The sequence below is a fragment of the Montipora foliosa genome, chromosome 5 (genome assembly GCF_036669935.1).
Source record: "Montipora foliosa isolate CH-2021 chromosome 5, ASM3666993v2, whole genome shotgun sequence".
Taxonomy (NCBI): Eukaryota; Metazoa; Cnidaria; class Anthozoa; order Scleractinia; family Acroporidae; genus Montipora; species Montipora foliosa.
Window position 1 is genome coordinate 26,044,657 of NC_090873.1, and position 23,844 is coordinate 26,068,500.

Genomic DNA, 23,844 nt, shown 5'->3' on the forward strand with positions numbered 1-23,844 from the left:
CAATTTTAAGAACATTTTAAGAACACTTTCAGGCTAATTTCTCACGAAGCACCCCTCAAATAAGAACACGATCAGCCTTAAACCTGAAAAAAGTGTTCTTATATGCGGTGTTTACTGTACTGCATGTCCCGCTAAGCTGTCAGAACTGAAGTTGTCGAAATATTACATTCTCGCTGTGAGCGAAGGCGACAGTAAACGCTAACCCTGGTAAATGAAGAGATGTATTCGAAAGAAGTTAATTATCCTGTAAAATATGACAAAATTGATTGCTTTTGCACAAATTTTCACTGAGCACGCAATAAGCCTCGGTAGATAGAATGATCCACACCAATCTAAGAGTTTCTAAGCCATCGCTCTTTTTGTAGCGAGTCTTCAGTCGCATGTCTGCGAAAAGTTCTGTTCAAGCCCAGTTAAGGAGACAAACAAGCAAGACATAAATGACGAGGCAGAAGTTTTCTTCCAAATGAACACACCAGCCAAGCTAAACACAAATCAACTACTACCATGAAAGGTGTTTGTGATCGCTAGTCCATTTTGGCGCTTTGTTCACTTTTTAATTTTTTTTCTCGAAAGCTGGGATAAAATGCAATACGAAATAAAGTATCTTCACTGCACCAACAAAAAAAATTTAATGCTATAATATGAAAAAAATAGGCTCGCTGCTTCAAAATTAAAATATATCCCATCTCGCGATTCGTCCCCTATTTTTCGCTCTGCCTTTATTTTTGCACAGCCACAGTTAATGAGGAAAATCTCTTTGGGGCTTTTCGCTTGATACGCAGAGCACACTTACACTTTCTACAATCACATACTTCAAGGGCGTAGTTACCATCTAACTGGAAATAACTAAGGTCGCAATTGAAAACATACCTAGAACTGTCGCGTTTACCTAACCAAACGTGCGAGAAACACGCGAGAGCGGGCAAGTTTTCCACGCGTCGCGCGTCCTCGGGGAAGACAACCACAAGACTCTATGTTAAATACAAGTCAACATTTTCGCGTTTATGATGTATATTTAGATCAATCGGATTAATGTTTTATTGGTTTTCGATACTTTCGCTTAATTGTCCATTGAATCCAACAGTATCTTGTTACCCCGCGCAAGATACGCTGAAGAGAGGAACACCACACGACAGACTTCAACACCGAAAAAACACCAATAAAATAACTCAACACTGAAGCCCGCTTTTAGTAACTCCTCTCGTAGCCATACTTGTACGTAGCCGCTGAGTCTTATTAGTCTCGCCTTGAAATAATTTCCTTGATATTTCTATTTGAATTGATCACCATTGAGTGGTAGGTTTGGAGTCTCATGACACTGTGTAGTCTCAACTTAAGAATTTCAGCTAAATTGTTCACGACTGAATCGCTGCTGTATCCAATTGCTTGGCTTAAAACTCGTCACCACGTATCATCTGTCGGAGTCTAAAGCAAAACAAAACACAACGAAGGTAAGTAAAATGCGTCCCTAATGAATTGAAAAACCCGGCAACTCAAGGGAACCTTTAGGCTCGATTACCATCAGCTGTTTCGGTAAATGAGCCAGCGGTTTTCCCCTCTCCTCAAAAACCAATATGATTTGATATGTATTAATTTGATTTGATTTCATTTGTGCACGACCCCACAAGCTATTCAGTTTAAACATCACCCTGTGAAAATAAAGTTCTATCTATCATTAACTTTGCATAAATTAAATATTGAATTTACCTCACAGACAATCTATCGCTCACGCGTCTAGCCGTCTCTTCTCGGGGAGGATACCCGAATTCGAGTGAGCGGTGGAATCGAGCTTGGGGATTTCGCCTTTTGTCATTGCCTCAAAGAGGGATTATGTCCCTGCTGCCAACAACTTTCCGAAAAATGAAAGATGAACTTGGAAGATGACCACGGCTCGTTGCGTCGTGTTGACGGCAACAAGCTCGAACGTCAGCGAGTTCTCCTTCAGCTAGACTCAAACTACCTTAGCCGTGGGAGAAAGCCTTTGGATACCATGGAACTCAAAGGCGTGTTTTGTTTTCAGGAAAGGGTGGGGGGGGGGGGGGGGGGGAGTTAATCAATGAAGTTAATGAAGAAGGTGGAGGAGACAACATGTGCATACGACGAAAAAAAATCTGGATGTGTGTTGGTTACACAAATTCTTGTAACTTGGGAAGATGTACAATTGTCCACTCAGCAGCGAACAACAACGAATGACTTTTGTTTTTATTAACGGTCGCGAAATAATGTTTATCGAAATTATTTAAATTTAATAGCTGACTGAGGCACGAGGTACGTGTTTTCCCACTGGTTTATATGTTTCTCTTGTTAAAGTTGTCATTATACGAATTTTATGATTAAATCTAAAGTTTATCACGAAATTTGGAACACAGGTAAGCGAGATTATGTACCAGTTTACTGCTGTTAAAGTCAACAAGGATAACTCTGTTCTTTCCTCTATAAATAAAGCAGAGTTGAAGAAACTTGACTGTCCTTATTTCAAAATCTCACTAACCTTGAGCCTAAAGTTCCGCCAGTTCCAGCCTGCGTGTCCCGCTTTTTTCGTTTTGTTTTCTTTTTGCCACTTTCTAACCCTAAAGAGTTTACACATGTCTTACAACCGAAAACTGACCCGTTTTTGCCACCTGGTGGGTGCGTTTTTTACTTTTATTTTTGTTTTACCTTGTTAAAATTAACATTTACTCTAGTCTAAATTCTTAGAAAACAGAATAAACCATTCTGATTGGTTAACCGACACAAGTAGGTTTTGGGAAGTGGCAGTTCAAAATGGTGTAAATCAAGCTAATTTGCCGGGATGTTTGCTCCAAGGGAGACTGGAACTACCGTTGCTAAGGTACCCACGATTCATCAAAAATGACTACTGGACGGTAGTTACAAAAAATTTTGTCTTTAACCATTTCCAACACTTCGACACCAAATTACGCCAAAGCCTTTAACTAACATCAACTTTTTATCATTTGATCAAATGGCTTACTGTTGATTTCTGATTCAAATATGTATAAGTAAGGAGGCGATAGACTAGCATCCCATCCAGGGGGGAGTAGAAATACTCCTAGTCGCTTCATGCTAATGAAACCGGAGATAAGTGCCGGCCTTCTTGGCCTTCTGGCTCGTAAGCAGAGAGTTTAACGAGGCAGCCGCGCGTCCACGCGTCAACAAAAACGAAACTAACTAGAACAGAAAGGGGGGGTTGTGGTTTACTTACTTGTTTACTATGATTGAGCTTAACTGAAAGCAAGTACAATATTTAGAGCCTTTTATAAATCTAAGTTTAGGCTACAGCGTTATAAAGGTCTTTGTTTTGGTTGTTCGTGTTGAGTATTTTAGTAAGTGCAAATTTAAAGCCGAGTTTGGGTAGCTACAATTCGTTTTTACACAATTTAAAAGGGAAGCCAATGCTTTTATGGGTCGAACGAGTTCGGTGTTTGCTACTGGATGTACGATTGTGACTAGAATGGATCCACCACAGTCAGGTGGGGCACTTTATGACATATACATAACTTCGAATTAAACTGACGAAGTGAAGACGTCACATGAATCTAGAGCGAGTTTCAATCAAGTGTCGTAAAACCAAAGTAATTGCTTTGTCCAATCAAAGAGGACGGAGACAATCCAGTAAACCAATCAACTGTCAAAGTAATTACACGCAGCCCGACACAAAGCGCGGGAAAATGTGCACGCGCGAGCCACGATTGGCTTTGGTTTCACTTCTGATTGGGTGAAAATGTGGTGCGAGAACTTTGAACCAATCACTGAGTGAAGTAATACAAAACCAAAGCAAATCGCTAAATATTTTCGACACTCAATTGAAAACCGCTCTAAAATGTCACCCTCGACGGCCACTAATAACTAACCATTCTCGAACAAGTGCTTAGGCATAAACAATGCAGAGTAGTACTTATCGCAAGGGGTATGGAACGACCGGTTTTCTTCTCTTGTTTGACCCTCAAGTTGTTTTTTATGTGTTTGCCACAATGTGCCGCACCTGACTGCGGAGGATCCAGCCTTGGACGTACGCTGCTGAATGTCACTGACTCTTCCTCACTTGATGCGTGGCTTTTTTTTGGATTTCATCAAAACTAATGAAAACGTTTGCGTCCTTAGTAAAGAGCTCAATTCCCTTTAAGACAAGTTTTTCCGCCGTGTTTTTTTGTCTAAAAGGGAAAATGTGGCTACCGTGACGCCACGTCATCTTCGAGGACAGTTCAAGAGGTTAAGCGATAATAAAAATTGTGTTGTAGGAGAGCAAGATAAAACCTACCTGAGGAAATACTTGAACTTGAAGAAGACTGATTGATTTCTCCATTTCCCTCTACTGGAGATGGAATTTCGTTCATACTGTTATAAGACAGGACCTCTTGATAAATTGTACCTGGCATGAAACACACACACACACATGGAGTTTCAACTTCACAAATTTGAAATCAGCTTACAGACCTCATGCGCACTTTCATTGGCCAATGACCAGCACTAAATTTCATCGTGTCGTATCCCCCTTGAGCCAATAAACAAAGGATATACAGTAATGAACAACGACTGGGCTTTTCGCGAGATGCACTCTCACGTAACAAGGCCGTTCTTGTACCCAGATCTCCGCACAGTCAAATGGGTCATATGATGGGGCTACATAAATGAAATACATACTTGAACTGCACACAGAAGCGAGTCACAAATTTTCGATCATTGTAGTTTTGACGATACTCGAGCAGTAACGAAAGGAACCCCTGAATAATCCAACTTAAGACAGGATTTAAACCATGACATCTGAAGGAACGATTCTAGAATACCCGGCCACGTTTTTCACGGATAAATCTGTTGGTTCCGCACTCTCGTAGTCGAAAGCTAAGTGGGTTCAGGGGGTGTACAATTTTTGCGCCCGCAGTCCCGCACTCCCGGAGTCGAAAGTTAAAAGGAATTCAGTGGGTGTATAGCCAGTGCTCTCGTCTTCGGGCGCAACTCTTTTAGAACGAGTAATAATCGAGTGTTACTGTTGTCTTCTGAGTTGTGTTCGTTATTAGGGGTTGTGTTTTCTCGAGCGCAAACAATCGTATAATCGGAAGAATCGGAGAATAAAAATCGGTGTAATCGGAACAATAGATGAGTGCGAGACTACGGGAACAGGTTTTTAAGTTCCAGATTTTAATGGCTGGGTATTCTAGAATCTAGCCCATCTGAGATATGCAGTCCTCTACGAATTGAGCCATCAAGCCAACTGGGAGCTGGTCATGTTTGTGAGTTCGTAATAAACCAGTAGAGGGTGTAGATATGATGAGGCTATATCATTGATAGAGGACAGCACCAGTATCGCAAATGCCTTGGGTTTAAATCCCTTTCAAGAGTTTTTAAGGCCTTCCTTTCGTTACTGCTTAAGTAACGCTCACAACATGGAATGGCAACTTACGTTTCCACTCTTCAACAGTGTGGTCCTTCTCATCTACCGAATGGTCATATTTGCTGGGAACAGCCTGACAGGAAAGAAGGATATTTTTGAGACTCAGTTCGAGCGACTGCAGTAACAAGGGAAGTACACATCCCAACAAAGCTGTGCCGCTAGCGAGAAAACAGACCTCTATTGGATTTTAGGAGATTTTTGCTCTTAAATTTGGGTAACCTCTGGCACGCGGCCAAAAACCTAAGAGATTAGGTTCGAAAATCCGCCAGCGATCATCATAACGATTGTTTTTTTCAAATTCCGTTAGGCGGCAGCTCAAGACATTAATTTTAATTTACTTATTCAGGTCATTGTGTATGTCAATCATAGTTCAGTTATATTGTGAACCCTTATCACCATTTTAGTTTCACACGAAGAACCTTGTTTCTATAATGGGGTAACATTGCAAATCATTTGGTAGCAAAACAACATTTCTTTAAAAACTTCACTTTTTCCATCAAAACTGTGCAAAGATGACTATCTGGTACTTTGGGCTCCAATTTGTACAGATTGCTAGTTATACAGTACACTTTTTTCTTGGAGTGTTCATTTAAATACGATAAACCCATGGTAATGACGCAAAATTTTAAACTAAAGTTTTTCTTATTTCCCCCAGCTTGCAAATCTTCTCCTGCGCCTGTATGTTGGCTGGCTACAATCACCTGGGGCCCGTTTCTCGAAAGTCCCGAAACTTTACGGGCCATTTTCGGGTGTCACAATTCCCTTTGTATCTCAAGAACGGAGAGCACTTAAGTCGTCAAACTTCACAGTCATTTTTCTTTTTGTTACCTTGAAAACACGTTAAAAGATCGGCTTTCTAAAACAAGCGGTTGGCAGTTTCACAAATGGATTTTCGGGCCCGAAAAGTTTTCGGGACTTTCGAGAAACGGGACCCAGGCCCGAGTTCTTCAAAAGGTGAATAATGGTATTCAACGGATAAATCACTATCCAATGGATTCGTTGATAGCAGCTGACGTCACGGCGGGATTTTGGTGGAAACAATAGCGAAAATGTCTTTTGGGAATTTGACTCTATTATTATACAAAACTTACGCTACAGTTTTCTATTGTTTTGGTACCAACATGGCCTATTATCATGCAACATGGCCCATTATCATGCAAATTAACTACACACTTCTGAGGGGGCAAACAACACAAGTTCGAGAAGTTATAACGAACATCTTAGCCACACAGATGATTTGTTTCACGTTCATTGAATGTTTATCACCTAAGTAGTAAAATAGAATGATTACACAAGTTACTTCGATGTTTTTTTTAGTGAAAAATGAGCAGATAACGAAGTAGAAAGTCAAAATGTCAAAGGCAATCAAAAGATATAAAATTATTATAAAAGGTACTTAATTCTAAATTCTAAAACGTACTTTCAGAAATGTTATTTCAATATTTCGACGAGCTGATTTTCCGCAATTTGCCTTTTTTCCAATGTTTGCCCCCCAGCATAACACATGGCTAATTTGTATGACAATTTGAAAACCAACATGGCGGCTATCGTGAATAAGGCCTATTGGGAAAACAACATGTACAAGCGAATAAGGTCCAGCTATAGCGATACTCACCGTTACGTCACCTATAGTCATTAATGGGCCAAACAGAGATCTATTGGCTGTCGAAACAATGGGTTCTTTTGTTTTGTGGTTAGCAAAATTTGAATAACGAAAGTTTTGTTTACAAACAGTGAAATCTCCTATTGGTTTCAGTCACAATGACTTATCCACTGGATAGTGATTTATTCAGCGGATAGCGCTGTCCATCGTTTGAACAACTGGGGCCAGGCCGAACTGAAAACAACTCTTTTTTTACAATTATCGTCTAGTACTCACAGACTCCACTTCACTTCTCTCGTACCACACATGTACGTAGGGATGATGTAAAGCTTCTATCACCGAAATCCGTTTAGACCGATCTACCACCAACATTTTGGAAAGAAGATCCCGACATTCCTCAGCTAGCAAAGAAAACACAAAAACAAAATAGAACAGTTTGAACTAAAGCACAATTTCAAGTTGGAGAAAGTCTCTAGCAATCTATAGAGAAACCAGAGGAGACTTAATTCTCCTTCAACTCGCAATGGGTTCTCTAACAGGAAAAGTTGCCCGACTTGTTTGCAGTTCTTACAGTTAAAACAACTCTAGCGTTCCTCTGACAAGCGAATTAATGAGTTCGTTATTGCAAATTTGATTTCAGTAATCATTTCAATAATCTGCTTGTCGGATGAATAATGCAAAATTCAAATCAAGCCTCAGTTCAAAACTCGAATTTTGATTCGAAAATTGCTGGCTTCCGGTGCCAGGACGACGTGAGAATTTCACGGGTTTACTGATTTGCATAATCTGTCATAATCTGTCACACGACGGTAATTTCACTCTAGCAACATTACCTTTCTGTAATCTTACCAGTATCCTAAAACTTGAGACACTATGTTTTCGAATTCCAAAAATTGGACAAAGAAATGAATTTAAAAAGAAAGGCAAATCATGCTTGTTACGACCTTGGCAGATTATGCAAATTGATACACCTGGCAAATTCGCACGGCAGTCTGGCACCGGAAGCGAGCAATAATCCAATCAAAATTCGAGTTTTGAACTGAGCCTTGATTTGAATTTTGCATTATTCATCCGACGACCAGGTTATTGAAATGATTCCTGAAATCAAATTTGCAATAATCAACTTATTAATTCGCTCGTAAGGGGAACGTTTGAGGTGTTTTGACTGTAAATTGCAGTATGCAATCCCATGGCAACGACGGCTTCAAGTGGCGCGAAAGACCTCGGTCCCCATCTACCCCACGCGCTTCCAATATGGCGTCTGATACGTGTTTCGTGGCTACAACAACATCTACCGCCTGCGAGCTGGCTAATTCACGAACACAAACATCCAATTTTGCAGCAATTCCAATGGAGTTTGCCTGGATTTCGAAGTTGCAGAAATACCAAGGATTTCCAACAATAATAAGGTATCTTAAGCCCATTACCTTTTTGCTTGTTTCCCGGTGGAAAATATTCATCTGGGAACAGTGCCTCAAAGTTGAACCCCGGCTGCTTCGGTCGACTGGAACAATACATTCTTACCTGAAAAAATTGTTGATTTTTTTATTTATTTATTTATTTATATATATTTATTTTATTTTTATTTATTTATTTATCATTTCCATTTCTGGTGGTTTCAAGTTGTTAATTAGACCTCTTCGTTATTGCACATTTGGTTAACTCTTATTAATAGACACAGGGAAAAAAATTTATGAGGCTGGAAATTTCTCAGCGACAGTCCGCGGTTTATACAATGTCTGTCAACAATGGAAGCAAAACATCCGATGCGGGCAACAACTGCGGAATGGGCCCTTTGCAGGATAGTGATCACATGGTACAAATCCGCCATACTGGGACGCAAATTGCACACTGGGACATCTAAAACAAAGCAAATTAACTATCCCGGTCGGGATAGATTTGAATTTGACCTCGGGCACGTGACCAAGAATCAACCAATCACAGTGCTCGTTTCGTTGAGTGAAAGTCTAGGTATATAACAAGAGCTGTTATACATATACCATGCTCTACAAATATCAGTAACTGCACGCACCTGTTTTTTTGTTTAAAATTACAAAATACAGTAGGGACGATTTATCCATAATTTGTGGGCGTTTTAATTAAACAATTATTCCACTCGTGCTTGTTGGATATGACATGGCGCTACGTGGAGCTACGTGCCACGTGGGTTATCTATCATCTCATCCAAGGCATGATCGCGGAATAATATTGTCAAATACTTTCGGCAACTAAATCTGGTTGAAACAACACAGTTAAATCTATCACTCACCGACGGTTGAAGCTGATTGAGGAACGATTCAGACGGTGTACCAAGAAGCTCAGTCACTTTGTTCCATTGATCAATGTCTTGAGATACGGGTTAAGGAAAGAGAACATTGCGATCACGAATTGAGTTCACGGCTCAAAAGAACAACACTTTGCAAATAGGTTTATACCCTGTTTTGAAAAGATATTTATCTCTTAGTAGCTACAAACGGAAGCTACAGACGTTTTGTAAAATTGTACAGAACTACTGCATAATCAAATGGCCATTTTTACATGTTCTGATTGGTGAACTTGAGGTGATTGGCAATGTGCAAGAAGCAAGGATGGCACAGTCGGTTAGTGCACGGCCTTGGTGCAAGAGGTCCTGAGTTCGATTCACGGACCTCACATCCTTGTTTCGACTTCTTTCCTTTCAGTGTAGCCTAAGGAGCTTTACATACCCTTAAAACGGAGCACTGATGGAAAGAGGGGGGAGCAAAATGAGTGCACGGTCGACCTCAGGTTTGTCCTGAGTTGAATTACTGTTACGAGTTACTGACCTTAAATATGGTTACTTTACTTTACTTTCAGTGGTATTTCCCATAATGATATCGTTTCGGCTAAAATACTCATGATACACAAGTGATCCAGTTAGAGTGGTATATACCAAAATTATTATAATATTATTATCATTATTATTATTATCCTCCTGTATATTACTGATTTACCTAGGCTCATCACGGATCATTAAAAATCTGCCCCTATCTACCTTCACCTCAGTCAACAACTTTGAGCTGTAGTATGGCTGGAGCCATCTGCACTGCGATTTACATGTACCAAGCAATTTTCTCACAGACTGACTGAATTTGAAAACTGAAAAGTTATGGTAGCTTAAAAATTGTGAGAAAGGATACGATCAGTGCCAGGAAACATAACACTGCCGCGGATCATCTCGCCAAGTATACAGCCAATCGACCAAACATCAACATTCTCACTGTAGCCCATACCCAGGATAACCTCTGGTGCTCTGTAATACCGTGTCACAACGTAAGGAGTCATCATAAAAGCTGCACCTGCTGTGCGCGCAAGGCCAAAGTCGAGTATCTGTTACCAAAAATGAAACATTTTCAAATTCAGTATCTCAAGACCTATGCATGGGTGGGCTTCCAAGACAACTGAAGGAAGATTTCCTTGTTTCTTCCTGGTTAAGCCTTATCATCGAGGTGTAACCCTGTAAGTGCCCCTTACCTCTAAATTTTATTCTGCAAAATAGGCCATGGGACAAAAGACACCTCTGGTTTTGTTAAAGTTTGCTGAACTGTAAAATAATTGGAATTTCGAAGTGACACTGGAAGAATATTCTTGCTATGGGTAAATAAAATAATTATTTATCTCAGCAAGGAAAAATATGCGAGGTTAGAGACACTCAATTAAAACTCCCTTTAACACTCGTGTCATGTCAACAGGTTTTTTTTTTTGTTTTTTCAAGTACTGAAGTAGACCTAAAAGTATTCCTTTCACTACAAGCTCGACATAACAAATGTGGGAGCACACTGCTGCATTCCAATTGACACCCACATAAGATGTGGCCAGCAGGCATATCAGGGAAACCTTTCAAACTTCGCAATTGTTTTGCTTTTTGTTATCTAGAAAACAAACTAAAAGACCAGCTTTTTAAAAATGGCAACTGACAGTTTTACAAATGGCTTTACAGAGCCAAAAAGTTATTAGGACTTTCAAGAAACGGGCTCCAGTGTACTAAAAGTCTGAACAACCAGTACGCAATGACACTAAACACCTCGTCAGTGGCCCGTTTCTCGAAAGTCTCGAGACTAATTATCGGTCATATTCGGGTGTCACAATTCCCTTTGTACATTGTATCTCAAGAACGGAGAGGATTTAAGTCGTCAAACTCCACGGTCATTTTGCTCTTTGTTACCTTGAAAATATGTCAAGAAATTTCCCAAACAGGCAGTTGACAGAACTTTTGCACAAACGGCTTTTCGGGACTTTTAAGAACTGGACCCAAGGTAGTACTTTAAATAGTGTGAATGCTCTCATTACCAAACTGTGGACTTGCACGGAAGTCCTTCCACAGTATTTTTATGGGGAGAAGGTGGTACAGCAACCTTGCAGGTACACTTACATGTAATAAAAAATCTTGACGCAAGCAAGCATGACGATGATGACAGTAAAAAAGATGATGTTGAAAGTGTTAGTTGTTATAACGACCATTTACTCCATAATACATTTTTTTTTTGCTTCATTATGCCATCAAGGCTATCGTCTAATCAGTAAGCCAAAAATGAAGTACTGGATATTGAAAGTGAACTACAAAATGAGCTATCTCCTGATTATACCAGATCATCTCTGTCAGTGCAATGATGCTATGGACATTTGAAATTATACAAAGAATATATGGGACCATTAGCGCCTTTGCCACCCATGAATTTATCAGTTTGTGATGGCTAATAACTGAATTGTTATCAAAGCTGAAAGGCTTTGGAGTCTTTTGTAAGCAAACTTGTATGTTAATGAAACAAAAATGTAAACAATAACATCAGCTCAGATTGCCTTCCAACAATGATGATGAAGATGTTGGCGATCCCAATGCAGACAATGGTCATTACAACATATTGGTGTGTACCCGCTGTATAATTATTATGTACCTTTAGCAAACAATTTAAGTCATAAAAAAATAAGTGCTTGTCTTGGAATTCATACCTTTAATGAACAGTCCGACTTCACTACAATATTACTTGGCTTTAGGTCCTGCAAACATACAGTGCAACCTAATGAAAATTATTATGTGATGATAGCAGGGTTAACTTGTGGGTAAGGTACATGTATATGTAGGTAAAGTACACATAGATGAAGTTCTCTCGCAAGCCGTACGGTGTATACGGTGGGGCTCGCACTCAAAGCATTACCTCTCCCCAACCCCTACCCCTTGGTAGAAGCTTATTCCACGGCATGGTACAGGTAAGAGACTAAAATCTGACGACACTCACACCACAAAATGGAGCACCAAAAAAAACACTATTAATTTTGTTCACTAATGATTTCAAGCAATGTTTCAATGGCCTCAGAAATTTCTCTCACAGCTGAAAAACATTAAAAAACTTGAGACAATTCAATGATAATCTTGCTCATTGCCTAGCCTGAATTAGCCAAGGAATCTATAGGTGCTTTGAGCCAGCACAGATGGTCAGTGGTTTCAGTACAGTACTGACAGCTGATGAAAAAGATCAGCTACTTCCAACAGAAGGCACCTCCTTTTTTCACCAAAATTAAAGTAATATTATTATGATTACTGTCTTTGATTATTAAAGAATGATTCTTTCAAACCTATGGTTTATATTCAATTTGACAATGACAACAAGATGTTCCCTAAACATGATCAACAATATTGCTTTGCTTTTTAGAGATGGCAATGGCTTCATTCTTTTGCAAATGGCAATCCCTCCTCGCCCCCCCCCCCCCTCCCACCAGGACACCCCAGCAGTGCTCAACATTACGACCACTGAGGTCACCAATGCGACTGGATTTTATTCACTGGCAACAAACTTTTCACGAGACTGGCCACTAAGATATTTTTATAATACACTTTAATTTTCTCATTCACCGAAAGAGTGCAATGAATGTCCAATAGTGGTCTACACTTCACGCTTTAGCACACATAGCCTTTGAAAATGGTGTTTACATATCCTTTGAAATCTACATCTTTCATTTAACTTCATTCCAGAAGTGACATCCAAGATTTTGTAAAAACTCTTAATTTTATTTGGAAAGTGTCCATAATGGATTTTGAATAAAGAAAAAGCCTTTAAAACTTTAAAATACGTAAACGAGCTAAATGCAATGACTGCATACCAGTATGCCTCACCACATGTTTACTCAGAAGTAATGAGAAAGAAATGAAATTGTTGTTCATAATGATTCATGTTCATACTTTTTTTTAAAAAATGTACCACTGTCACTAATGTCGAAAATTTAAAAGACCGAATAACAAACTTAATAAATGACATTTCGGCGTCATCATGACACCATCCTCAAGGCACAGTGAATAAATTAATGCAGAGATCTAGTGTTCTTTAATTAGCATTAGCATAAGAGCAAAGGCTCACAAGTTTTTTAAGTGAATATCTTTGTGCAAATCGAGTCTGTTTGCACATTAAGGATACCTTATACCTTCAGGGGTGTCTCGCGTCCGAGCGATGCCGCACCTCCAGTTTTAACTGTAGATACCTACATCAAATTAAAGCCTATAGAGCCGGCTATCAAACCATATCAAGAATTTTGAAATTAAATGAATTGTCGAAGTTTTCAAGACCTCAAAATGCGAGCGTCCGAATCACCTTTTCAAAGCTACAAGTCAAAGCAAATTTTGCCTTTCGCTATTTTATTTTGTTAATCCTCCATTTCCTAACCCAAAGCGCTAAAAAAACGTGTCTGTGTTTTGCCATACTTAGTTACAGTGAAAAGTTATAGAACGTTTTCGAAATAGTATTTGAAAAATGTGAAGTGTTCATACAAAAATCGCTCTCAGAGAAAAAATATTTTGAAATAAAAAATTTGCTGACATCTTTTTTGTTGTTTATATGTTAACCTAGCCACTGTCAAAATTTGGAGGCAATCGGACAAATTCCCTGTGAGTTTTAGCTCTTTAAAGTGTCCGCTTCGAGTGAAAAAATTGATTCGAGAAAACAACACTAAAACTGTCAATCAGATGGGTAATTTTTACTTCCGGCCAAAACGTAAAACCGCCATTTCTCCGCCAATGTTTAATCTTTTTGAATAATTTCTTTTTTACATTAGAGATCCCATTTCGATCATTACTTTAAACGAAAAATCCAAATTTGAAGAAAATTGCCGATCTGACTTGGTATACATACAGTAACCTTAAAAGAAGGGTTTGCAAATTTAAAAAAAAAAGCAAATTTTCCAACGATCAAGAGTGTATTTAAAATGCCAACAGTCGACTCAGTCACAATCAAGTTCGTTAGCATTACTATGATTGATGTACATTTATTAACTTTTATTTATTTTCAAGTCAAAGTATCCAACATTTAAAATTTGCAACTATTTTTACCCATCTCTGGCTGTCAAGACCGCTTTACGTGCTCTGATTTTCGGCTCAGCCTCGCTTGCATGTTACCTTTTCGGCGGGTCTAAAACACAGATCACATTCCACAGGTCACTCGTTGTAGGTCATTGTTTTACCTTTTGGAAAGTAACCTTAACTCTCAATTTGGCTAACCCTGGGCCTATGGTTGGTTTTTAGGCCTACGGTTGGCCAAGTGTTTTGGATTACATTCAAAAAGGCAAAACAATGACCTGTGGAATGTGACCTGTGTTTTAGACCTGCCATTTGTCGAAATGTATAAAGCCTAAAGGGCTGAAGTTTTTTGACCACTAAAATACTTGAGCTGGCAACCAAATCTGGAAACTTACAGGGGCCAGCTGGCCCGTAGGTTTTTTCCTGAAAGTTGAGCACTGCCCCTAGAGAGGGGGGTTATTGGACCTCATGTTGATACACCTTACTGAATGGTTTAACATATAAAATGCATGCAGATATTTTTTGAGTTGCATAGTATTTCCACGAGCCCCATTCGGGTGAAGAACAATACATGTACATGATTGTATACGAGAAACAAGCAAATAATGTCCACACACATTATAATTACATTATGTTAAACCTTTCAATAAGGGATTTTTTTTTTCACTATTACAACATTTTCCAGTATTTTGGCTTCTTCCTGCATTGACTAAGAATCATATTGATTGCATAATAAGGCGCACGCAAATGATAAAACAACACAGACAAAACCATTCAAATGTCCCTTATTTGACGGCATGAACAAAATGACGAGTGACAAGAAATGACAAGCTAAATTCTGGGGCTTTGCATCGTGTTGAAAACAATAATATTTTCCTTTAAGTTTTTAGTTGAATGGTCTTACCCTATGAATGATGCCTGCATCATGAAGGTGCTGTAAGATGGAAAAAAGGCCATACGGTTAACATGTGTTAATGTGTTATAATAAGAAGTGTACCTCCTAGCAGTTTGTAAGGCCAATATCACCAGAAAGCAAAATGGCATCTTATAGCCCAGAAGTAGAGAATCAGTGCCAACAATAATTGCTGACTCAGCATTCTCAAGCCACAACAAAACGATTACACAGATTCAAAATATTATTTGTTGTACCCAATTCAAATCTCCTGCGAGTTAAGATTCTTTGTGTATTGCATTTTCATGATAATGTACAATGTAGCATTCACACTTAAATTTGCAGTCATCTGGTCGTCCCAGACGACTTAAAACCCGTCCGGACGAGTATAAAAACTCCAAAGGTCGTCCGTTGGATGAGTGGAGTTTTAATAATTATTGATGTCTTTTCGTGAATGCCACCAAATGTTATAATACAGAAAGTACTTTTGTTCAGATTGCTTTCCGTTCAATGGAAACTTTCAGAAAATAAGGAATTTAAACATGCAGCTTTCCTCAGCACTTAAATCTCAAGGTGTCAAGCGCCATCTTTGACCACGCAGTATTTTCCATGAAACGATTGCAGGCTCAATTTTCATGTATCTTACCGCTGGCATGGTTGTTAGTAAGTCGTTTAGCAAAGAGCAAAGGGCGACTGGTGGTCTCAGCTGATAATGTGGCTTTTAAGTTACAAGGTGATTCGCCACCTCCGGCAAAAAGGAAAACAAAAGAAACAGAACGTGCTGCTTACGAACAGGAAAAACACGAAATCTTGGTAGCATTCAAAAGGAAGACACTTGCACACAAGTGCGTTTTGTCGTGGCAGATATAGACCACTGTTAATCGGGTTCCCAAGGTGCAAATAACATAATACTCCGGAGTCAAAATTCGTAATTTCTGACGAGATTGTAAAATAAAACGCGAATGCTCGAGCATCAAGTGATTTTATCGACCATTTTCTGTACTCATTTTCCTTTTTTCCCGGGCAACTCAAAATTTATATAATAAGTCGTACAGTGTACTTGCCCGGCAGACAACTTTGATAAAAAATGAATATAGATCCCTGGAACAAACGTTTTACCGTATTTACCTGTGTATAAGTCGACCACCCACTTTTGATGGCAAAAAAGCAATTCCTAATTTCTTTGTTACATATTTATGGGATACTAATCTTGCATTCTTTGATTTCTGGAACTGTGGATACACAAAAAAACCAGGGCCTCAAGCGCTTAATAGTTTTGTGCTTCAGCAGTTGTTGTACAATGTATATACAGGCATTTTGTCCTTTCAAGAGTTTCAAAAAAGTTCCCAGAAAATCGAACATGTAAACCTTCAAACTAACCTGTTTCGCTGTTCAGGGATAAAGGGCTTTAGAGGATAAGCAAAAAATCACAGAAGCTGGGGTCAGTCTTTGAAAATGACTTCAAAAACGATGCGAAATGTGCAAGGTTTAATTGCATTTGGTCCTTGATTTATAATATCTCACATGACAAACAAAGCAAAAAACTCATAAACCAAACACTATGAAGTTTGTGAAAGCATTTGAATCAGCCAGGGTTGTATACAGAGTAAAAAACAACCATTACAAACCAGCACTTTCAGGCAACGCAAGTGACGATGCTTGTGCACGCAAACATGAGATATTGTCCAGGTTACTAAAGCAGTTGAACAATCATGTTTTATTTGAAGAAACAGAAATGCCTTTTTGAGCTTTCTGCCTTTGGTAATCGACAATTTCCAGTGTCTATTTCATATTAATTCTGTGCTAGTGAGTATCGATCATCAACATTTAGAAGATGAAAAGCCAACCTTTTCCACTGAGTTTGTTATGCGCAATTAAGACAACATTCTTATGTTTTTTGAATAAATTCTTTAGCTGGAACTTGGCTCTTAGACTAAATCTTTGACCCGTGTACAAGTTGAGGGCAACTTTTGGAGCTTCTTTTAAGACCATGCATAAAAGGTCAACTTATACATGGGTAAATACGGTATTCCCAAATAATTTGAATTGGGTACAACATGGAGTTGGCCAAATTGGTCTACAGCTGTATGTAACATGAAATTCTCTTTGAAACTGATTCCCAAAAACAAACAATCCATCAGATACAATCACAAATTAAAATAACTTTAAAATAATATCAATTTACACAGTGCATTTCTATTACCACTATTATACATGTATATTCATTTTACAAGATTATGAAATCTCTTTTTGGCATTCTTTCAATATAAAATACTGTACATGTAGTTCTCAGTTTGATCTCATCAAAATTTTGTATGAATGACAGCCCATCAAAACTAATGTACTAGCTCCAAAGGGCACCAAAATGTCTGACAAGAGAAGCATATTTACTTGTACCTTGGACAATAATGACAATAATAAGACAGTATCTTTGATCCAATTCACAGTTTTTCTATTATTCAGTTACACTTATTCAATGAAGAAACTATTACATGTAATCATGAATTTGTTTTTCCATTGGAAAAAAACAGAGTCATGCCCCTTGCAATTCTATTATGTATTGTTCATGACAGTACATCAACCACGAATAAAAACAAAAAATAATGCATTTAAGAGTGGGAGGAGCCTAATAACACTGAAAAGAAAGAATAAGGAAAGCAAGTACCTGTAACTGTATGTACTGTTAACAACACATTTCCAAAAGCTTTATAAAGAAGCTAAGGTTTGTTTTTAAGTATTCACAGTACTGTACCTTAACGCCACACAACATTTGGTACATTAAATAAGAAAGTCGCTCATGGTCCAGATCCATCTGAATCACTTGAACTAAGCTGGCATCCATCAACTCTGTCACCAGATATCTAGAAAAAAGAACAGTATTAAACAGCACTTATACATGTAAGTATGGAAGCATTTGCATGTAATTTAAGGCAATGTTCATATTTTCTTTAAAAAATTACTTTGAAAATGCTTTTCAAGTGAATTTTGCTCATTTTAAGATATGTGTGTAAATTACGACAATGTTAATTGCAGCAGAACTTTACTTACAAGTCTTGAAACTCTTCAAAGGATCTGTCAGGGGTAAAAACATTAAGAAGACCAATAATCTGTAAGACAAGAAAAACATCAAGAAATTGAATCAAACTACACATATACATGTATTTTATTTTTTAAACTGATTTACAGGTATTAACAGTATCGATATGTAGGCATGCATTGACAAGCGTACGTTTTGATGTGTTTATTTTGTGGAAAATTGTCCAGGTGTAACAGTATTAGGAATTAAACTTGTTGTCACTGACTAAAAGACTTATGTAAAAAGGATGTTTCGGTCAAAATACTATGACCTTCTTCAGCATAAAATGGCTTACCAATACAAAGAAGAAGAAGGTCATAGTACTTTGACCGAAACGTCCTTTTTACATAAGTTCTTTAGTCAGTGACAACAAGTTTTTTAATCCTTTTTATCATGCCTGACTACAACTATGGTATTTTTGTAACAGTATTACATCAAGTGTAGACGACGTTAAAATCATGTAAAAAAGATTTGTTGCGTTGATGGTGTTTTGTCAACTTTTCTTGAGGTGATGCAGTGTTCATTAATTTTTTTGCGGTGTTGCAGACTGTTCACAGCCCCCCTATGTCCCCCTCATCAAACTAAAAGCTATCAATGGAGCAATCAAAGAATTTGATGAAATAGCCCCCAAACTTCAACAAAGTTTACTGAGAGGAATAACTTGTTCGTCAGAAGTGCATCAAAAAGTGTTTTTAAAATACACCGAGACCAAGAACTGATTTTGCTAAAAAGTCTATTCATTATTTTGGTGCTATACTATTGAACTGACTAGCAACCAGATGAGGGGAAGTGCATCTTTGGAGATTATTAAAAAATTAATTAAGGAAATGGACTCAGAATTTTTTTAATTTTAATTCATTTAAACATTGCTCTTTGTTTCCTTTTGTGATATTATACATGTAGTTCCTTTCTTAAGCAAATTCTAGGTTTTTATTTCTTGGTTCTTAATTCTAGTTATTAGATCTTAATTTTACACACAACCACATCAGTATAAATAAATTAATGCTCTAAAAATATAAAGTATAAAAATACAGCAGCAGGAAGAATGTAGCACAAGCTCTTCATGTTGTTTTTTTTTTAATTAACTCAAAAAGCTTCCAATACTTACATTCTTGTGATTGACCATTTTTAATAGGACCAATTCCCTGAAGGCTCTCTTGGCATGTGTTACATTTTGGAATGGTCTGCACAGTTTCTTAATCGCTACTTTTTCACCAGTGACATTATCCAAGGCAGAGCTGACAAAGACAAAAAAAGATACATTACACTTCACACACTGCACATTACACTGTGCTTCTGATTAAAAAAAAGTCTTCTGCACTGGTGTTTAACCTTTGACTTTCCAAGGTTCTTCCGAAGAGGATGTTCACCAGATAATCATTATAGTTGAGAAAGTTAGTTTTTAAAGAAAGTGTGGTGTGTACATTAATGGGTGGGTAGTATTCACTCTGGCAAAGGGCTAATGTCAATTTGTCAATTCAGTTGGTCTAGCCACATTGCTATGCCTACTAGCATTTGATTCCACCTGAGGGCACCTTTTTGTAATATCCTGTTAACTAGCAATTAAACAGCTCTGCTTGCCCAGCATGTGCGTTTTACATTTTGATACATTCCTTGGCTGTTCTCGTCTCGACAACTACGATCAAACTACTATGATCAAATTTGGTTAAGCAGAGTAAAATCTAAATGTGTCAGTCACACTTAGGAGGAGAAGGGTAAACCCAAGTTAAGGTACAAATTATTGTCCTTCTAATCTACAGCTACAGTGTTCAAATGAAATTGCCCAAACATTCTCAGAGATGTCGCCAAGTGTCGGCTGCTGGTGAAAATTGTTGCTTGAGAAAGAGGTCATCACCGGCTGAATTATGGCCATCCATCAAGGCAAAGTTTAAAAGTCATTTGATGCGTTAACAAAAAAAAATTGAATAACTGCTAGTATACAGAATTATCACTAGAATTTATTGATATACTGGAAATGGAATAAAAGCATTGTTTTAAGCACTGTTGTGCATGTCTTCTCTTTCCCTGTATTCGACATCTTGAAGAATGCCAGGTGTTGTGAGACACTGGGAACAATCTTGTTAGGTACCAGGTCCCTTTGATACTCAGAGCATGAACTTACCACCTAATTAGAACCTTCAACCGGATGAATTTATTCTTAGCTACATCACAGCAATCTTGCAAGTGAAGACTTGATAAGATGTTATATAACAGAAGATATGTACTCTTCAAGCAGGACTTTGGGATACTGGAGATTCCCTTATTTTCACAGACTGGATATCTCCATTATTTACAACCAGAAGTGCATTACCTTGAAGCGTGTAACTTGCAACTATTTTCCTTGGAAAAAAGCTGGGGATTTTACAGCACCAATTTTATGCACCAAATAGGGCCAAAAATAAGATCGAAGCTGGACGCAGAAATGCACGAGCTATGTTACATCCAAATAAGGAATTAATTTTTAAACTCAAAAATCCCCAGCTCTGAACCAGAGTAAAATGCTTTTAGGTCATGAGCTCCTGTTATAATTGATTCATTGTTTGAGATAGCTATTAAAGGTTCTGGTTTTTGATAATTATTTTGACTTCCACAAACCCTTTTAGAAACACCCTGTAGTGGGTCTTCCTTCTTTAATTTTACAATTATTTATTATAATTTATTTTAAGCAACATGAACATGAGCAGTAGTTAGTGATTGTATTTGCAAATTAATGCAAATCAGTTGTTAACAGTTCATTACATCTTTTAAGAAGAAAATCGTAAAATTTAGTGGGTAAAACAATGGTCAAGTGCCAAATCAGTAGGGCTTTGCTTTTACCACAAGTTAGTGTTTTTTGCCATGTTGGCAAAAGTTTAAAATTGTTGGATAACTTCAGCCCATGACCAAATGCTGCTCAGAAATCACACAAAACAATCTTTGAGTGCAGGCTTAGATTAACAGCTAAATATGGGAAACCTTTCAAATTTAATTGGTGCACATTAATTTTATCCTATTTTTCCACATGTGAAATCTGACCTTGTATATTACGATTTTAAAATTTAATATCACCTTAGTTGTATTGCAGATAATGGATTTCATGATAAGTTCTTTTCGTTAACACAACGGTTAAGGTCGGCGAACGATTGAATAATATGACCTGATAAATTCCAAAACAATAGAACAACCAGAGGCCCTCTATCGATCGTGAAGTGCACGAAAGGTTCCATTTGAAAAATTACCTTTCGAATATTAAAGCTACGTTCGTGCTTTATGTTAAATGCGATAAATTTTGTTCTAACCAATGTGGATCAAGGAAAATCTCGGGACGTAACAAGAACGTGGAATATGTTAATCATGGGGAAACCCCAAAATCACCTTTCTCGCAACGAAATGGTTTGGAAATCTAGCCATAAAAGATTATAAACGCAACGTCCAAACTCCAATTTCAAAATTTAGGCCGGACACTTTGGTTAGCGAACAAATATTTAACATTCTTAAAAATAAATTATTCACCTGGCAATCTTCAAAATAAATAACATATACCAAGGGGTTAATAACCCTTGGTTTCCTGTAGGTATTTTTAACACTCCAATGTTTTTTTTTTTTAATTTGTTCCTTTTTCATGCCTCTACAAATGAGGTTTGCATAATTTTCACGAAATATAATGTGTTTCGAGGTAACAGACAGTAGATAAGTGCCACATGACGTTATACAAGAGAGAAATAAGCCGGAGATATCTGTGTATCGCTTACCAAACCATTCCTTGTGCGCCGGAACCAATGGGTTGTAAGTTGCGGTACCGCTTTAACACCGTAAAAACAGTGTCCCCAACTTGTATCGAATAAAACATCTCCGCAGATAAATTAACGAAATTCTTCAATCCACCATCACTTTTCTCTCCCAATACGGCCTTGTCTATAGCCCTACAAAACCAAGGAATTAATTCACAACACCTAAACATTTAGCGAACACTGGAAGCCATACTGTTATGTGGCCAAGTACGGTATCAAGACGCATGCGTCAAGTCTTTTATAATTATCGCTGGGGCACTGGGTCCTAGAAACAAATAAGACCGGAAGCAATTAGAGCAGGGAAAAAACCTCCAAATAAAATTTTTACAGGAGCCCATCTACTAGCTCCTGATTTTTATTAGGAATTCATTTTCGTTGAGAATGCCCCAAATGATTCTGAACTATGCAAAAGCGTTGAAACTGAAGTAAAGCAGATATAGAAGCATTTTTCAATTTCAATTCTCACGACTTAATCCTAGCACTCACCGACCCAAGAACCGGAAATGAATTTTCATTTTCTGACCGACACTATCACGAAGGGTGAATTAAATTAGAGAGCATCATTTGATATAGATGCGGGAAACTTTTGTGTAACAAACGGAATCAAGAACTAATCTTTCAATATCCGCAAAGGAACAAGATATTTTATCTAGCAAGAAATATGGTAATATTTCAGATTAAGGAAATTTATAAACTGAAGTTTTCTACCACCAGCTGTACTTTAAAGATGTGAGTGATATAATAACAGATATTGCTAGTTTTACAGTTATCGCACTACTTTCGCGAACTTCTTATTTCCATTCCATATATTTCTATTCTGTCAGGAGAAAAAAATTGATGAAACATCATTGAGGACTGGCTTATGGAGTTAAGCCCAATAACCGTCAGCCGTGTATACTGGTATTTTCGAGTTCCCGTCTGCAGAAATATGTCAAATATGATTACGCTGCATTTGCAGTACCTTTGTGCTTAATGACCATGATGCCGCTTTTCCGGCTTTGAGAAGGGGGAAATCTACAACAAGAAATCCGAAAACCGGAATTTGAAACCAAACGTCAACGACAATAACTTGTAATAATGGACAAACGACGTGGAAAACTAGCAAGTATAGTCAGCTCTTTTTGACATGGTGCGTGTCCACTGCATTTAACATCCACGGGAACAAAACGATAATCTCTTCGATCTTCCCTGGTTGAGCTTTGCAAACAAATTCAACCATTTTCCGTCTTCCTATATCGTTTTGTACGAAGTTGTACTTTAATAAGCTAACACAGATTGATCTGTTTGGGTTCTTTAGCTGAAAGTGAGCAGAAAATTGCAGAAAATAGGTATTTCTTCCTCGACTTCCATAATTAGGGTGGTCCCTCATTAAAGATTGTAAAAGCAGCGAAGCAAATTAGGGTATACGAAAATTACCTCTTATGAATTATGCCTCGCGAATTAAAGGATTAGTAGTAGTGAACGAATCTGAATTTGCTAGAAATAAACTCAGTCAGCTTGGCTTACCTGTGACAAATTTGATCATGCCACTTCGACTGTTACATTGAATTTTCTTGTAGTGCGACTTGGCAAAACGGGTTTTAAGGTAACGTTGAGCAAAGTGACAGCGCAAAACTGATGCGCAGTGGGGAAACAGGCAATACACCAATTTATAGCATTAAACGGTACGTATAAAAATCTCTAAATTTTTTGTTTCCGTTTTACGGAAAGCAGTATAGTAGCTGTGTCCATTCTAAAGAATCGTGGGTCAACTTTTTCTCAGGATCATCTCTTGACAGTTGAGGGAAATGAAAGAGCGTGGGATCGAGGGT

At 37.9% G+C, this 23,844-nt stretch overlaps 1 protein-coding gene across 2 annotated transcripts in view; it reads right to left on the bottom strand.

Moving 5' to 3' along the window:
- Positions 1-22,247, bottom strand: part of LOC138003812 (stress-activated protein kinase JNK-like) — a 22,414-nt gene extending 167 nt beyond the window's left edge. The window contains exons 1-14 of one of the 2 annotated variants that reach the window (XM_068850061.1): positions 21,995-22,244; positions 19,372-19,501; positions 18,236-18,294; positions 17,940-18,048; positions 15,200-15,229; positions 11,961-12,008; positions 10,151-10,340; positions 9,262-9,338; positions 8,420-8,516; positions 7,269-7,393; positions 5,399-5,462; positions 4,259-4,369; positions 2,492-2,570; positions 460-1,425 (exon numbers count right to left, since the gene is read on the bottom strand). In XM_068850061.1, coding sequence (XP_068706162.1) covers positions 1,392-1,425; positions 2,492-2,570; positions 4,259-4,369; positions 5,399-5,462; positions 7,269-7,393; positions 8,420-8,516; positions 9,262-9,338; positions 10,151-10,340; positions 11,961-12,008; positions 15,200-15,229; positions 17,940-18,048; positions 18,236-18,294; positions 19,372-19,501; positions 21,995-22,203 — 1,362 coding nt within the window. In that variant the 5' untranslated portion in view covers positions 22,204-22,244 and the 3' untranslated portion in view covers positions 460-1,391. Of the gene's footprint in view, positions 1,426-2,491; positions 2,571-4,258; positions 4,370-5,398; positions 5,463-7,268; positions 7,394-8,419; positions 8,517-9,261; positions 9,339-10,150; positions 10,341-11,960; positions 12,009-15,199; positions 15,230-17,939; positions 18,049-18,235; positions 18,295-19,371; positions 19,502-21,994 lie in introns of both variants that reach the window. The other variant, XM_068850062.1, reaches the window with a different exon arrangement.
- Between the last annotated feature and the right edge of the window lie 1,597 nt (positions 22,248-23,844).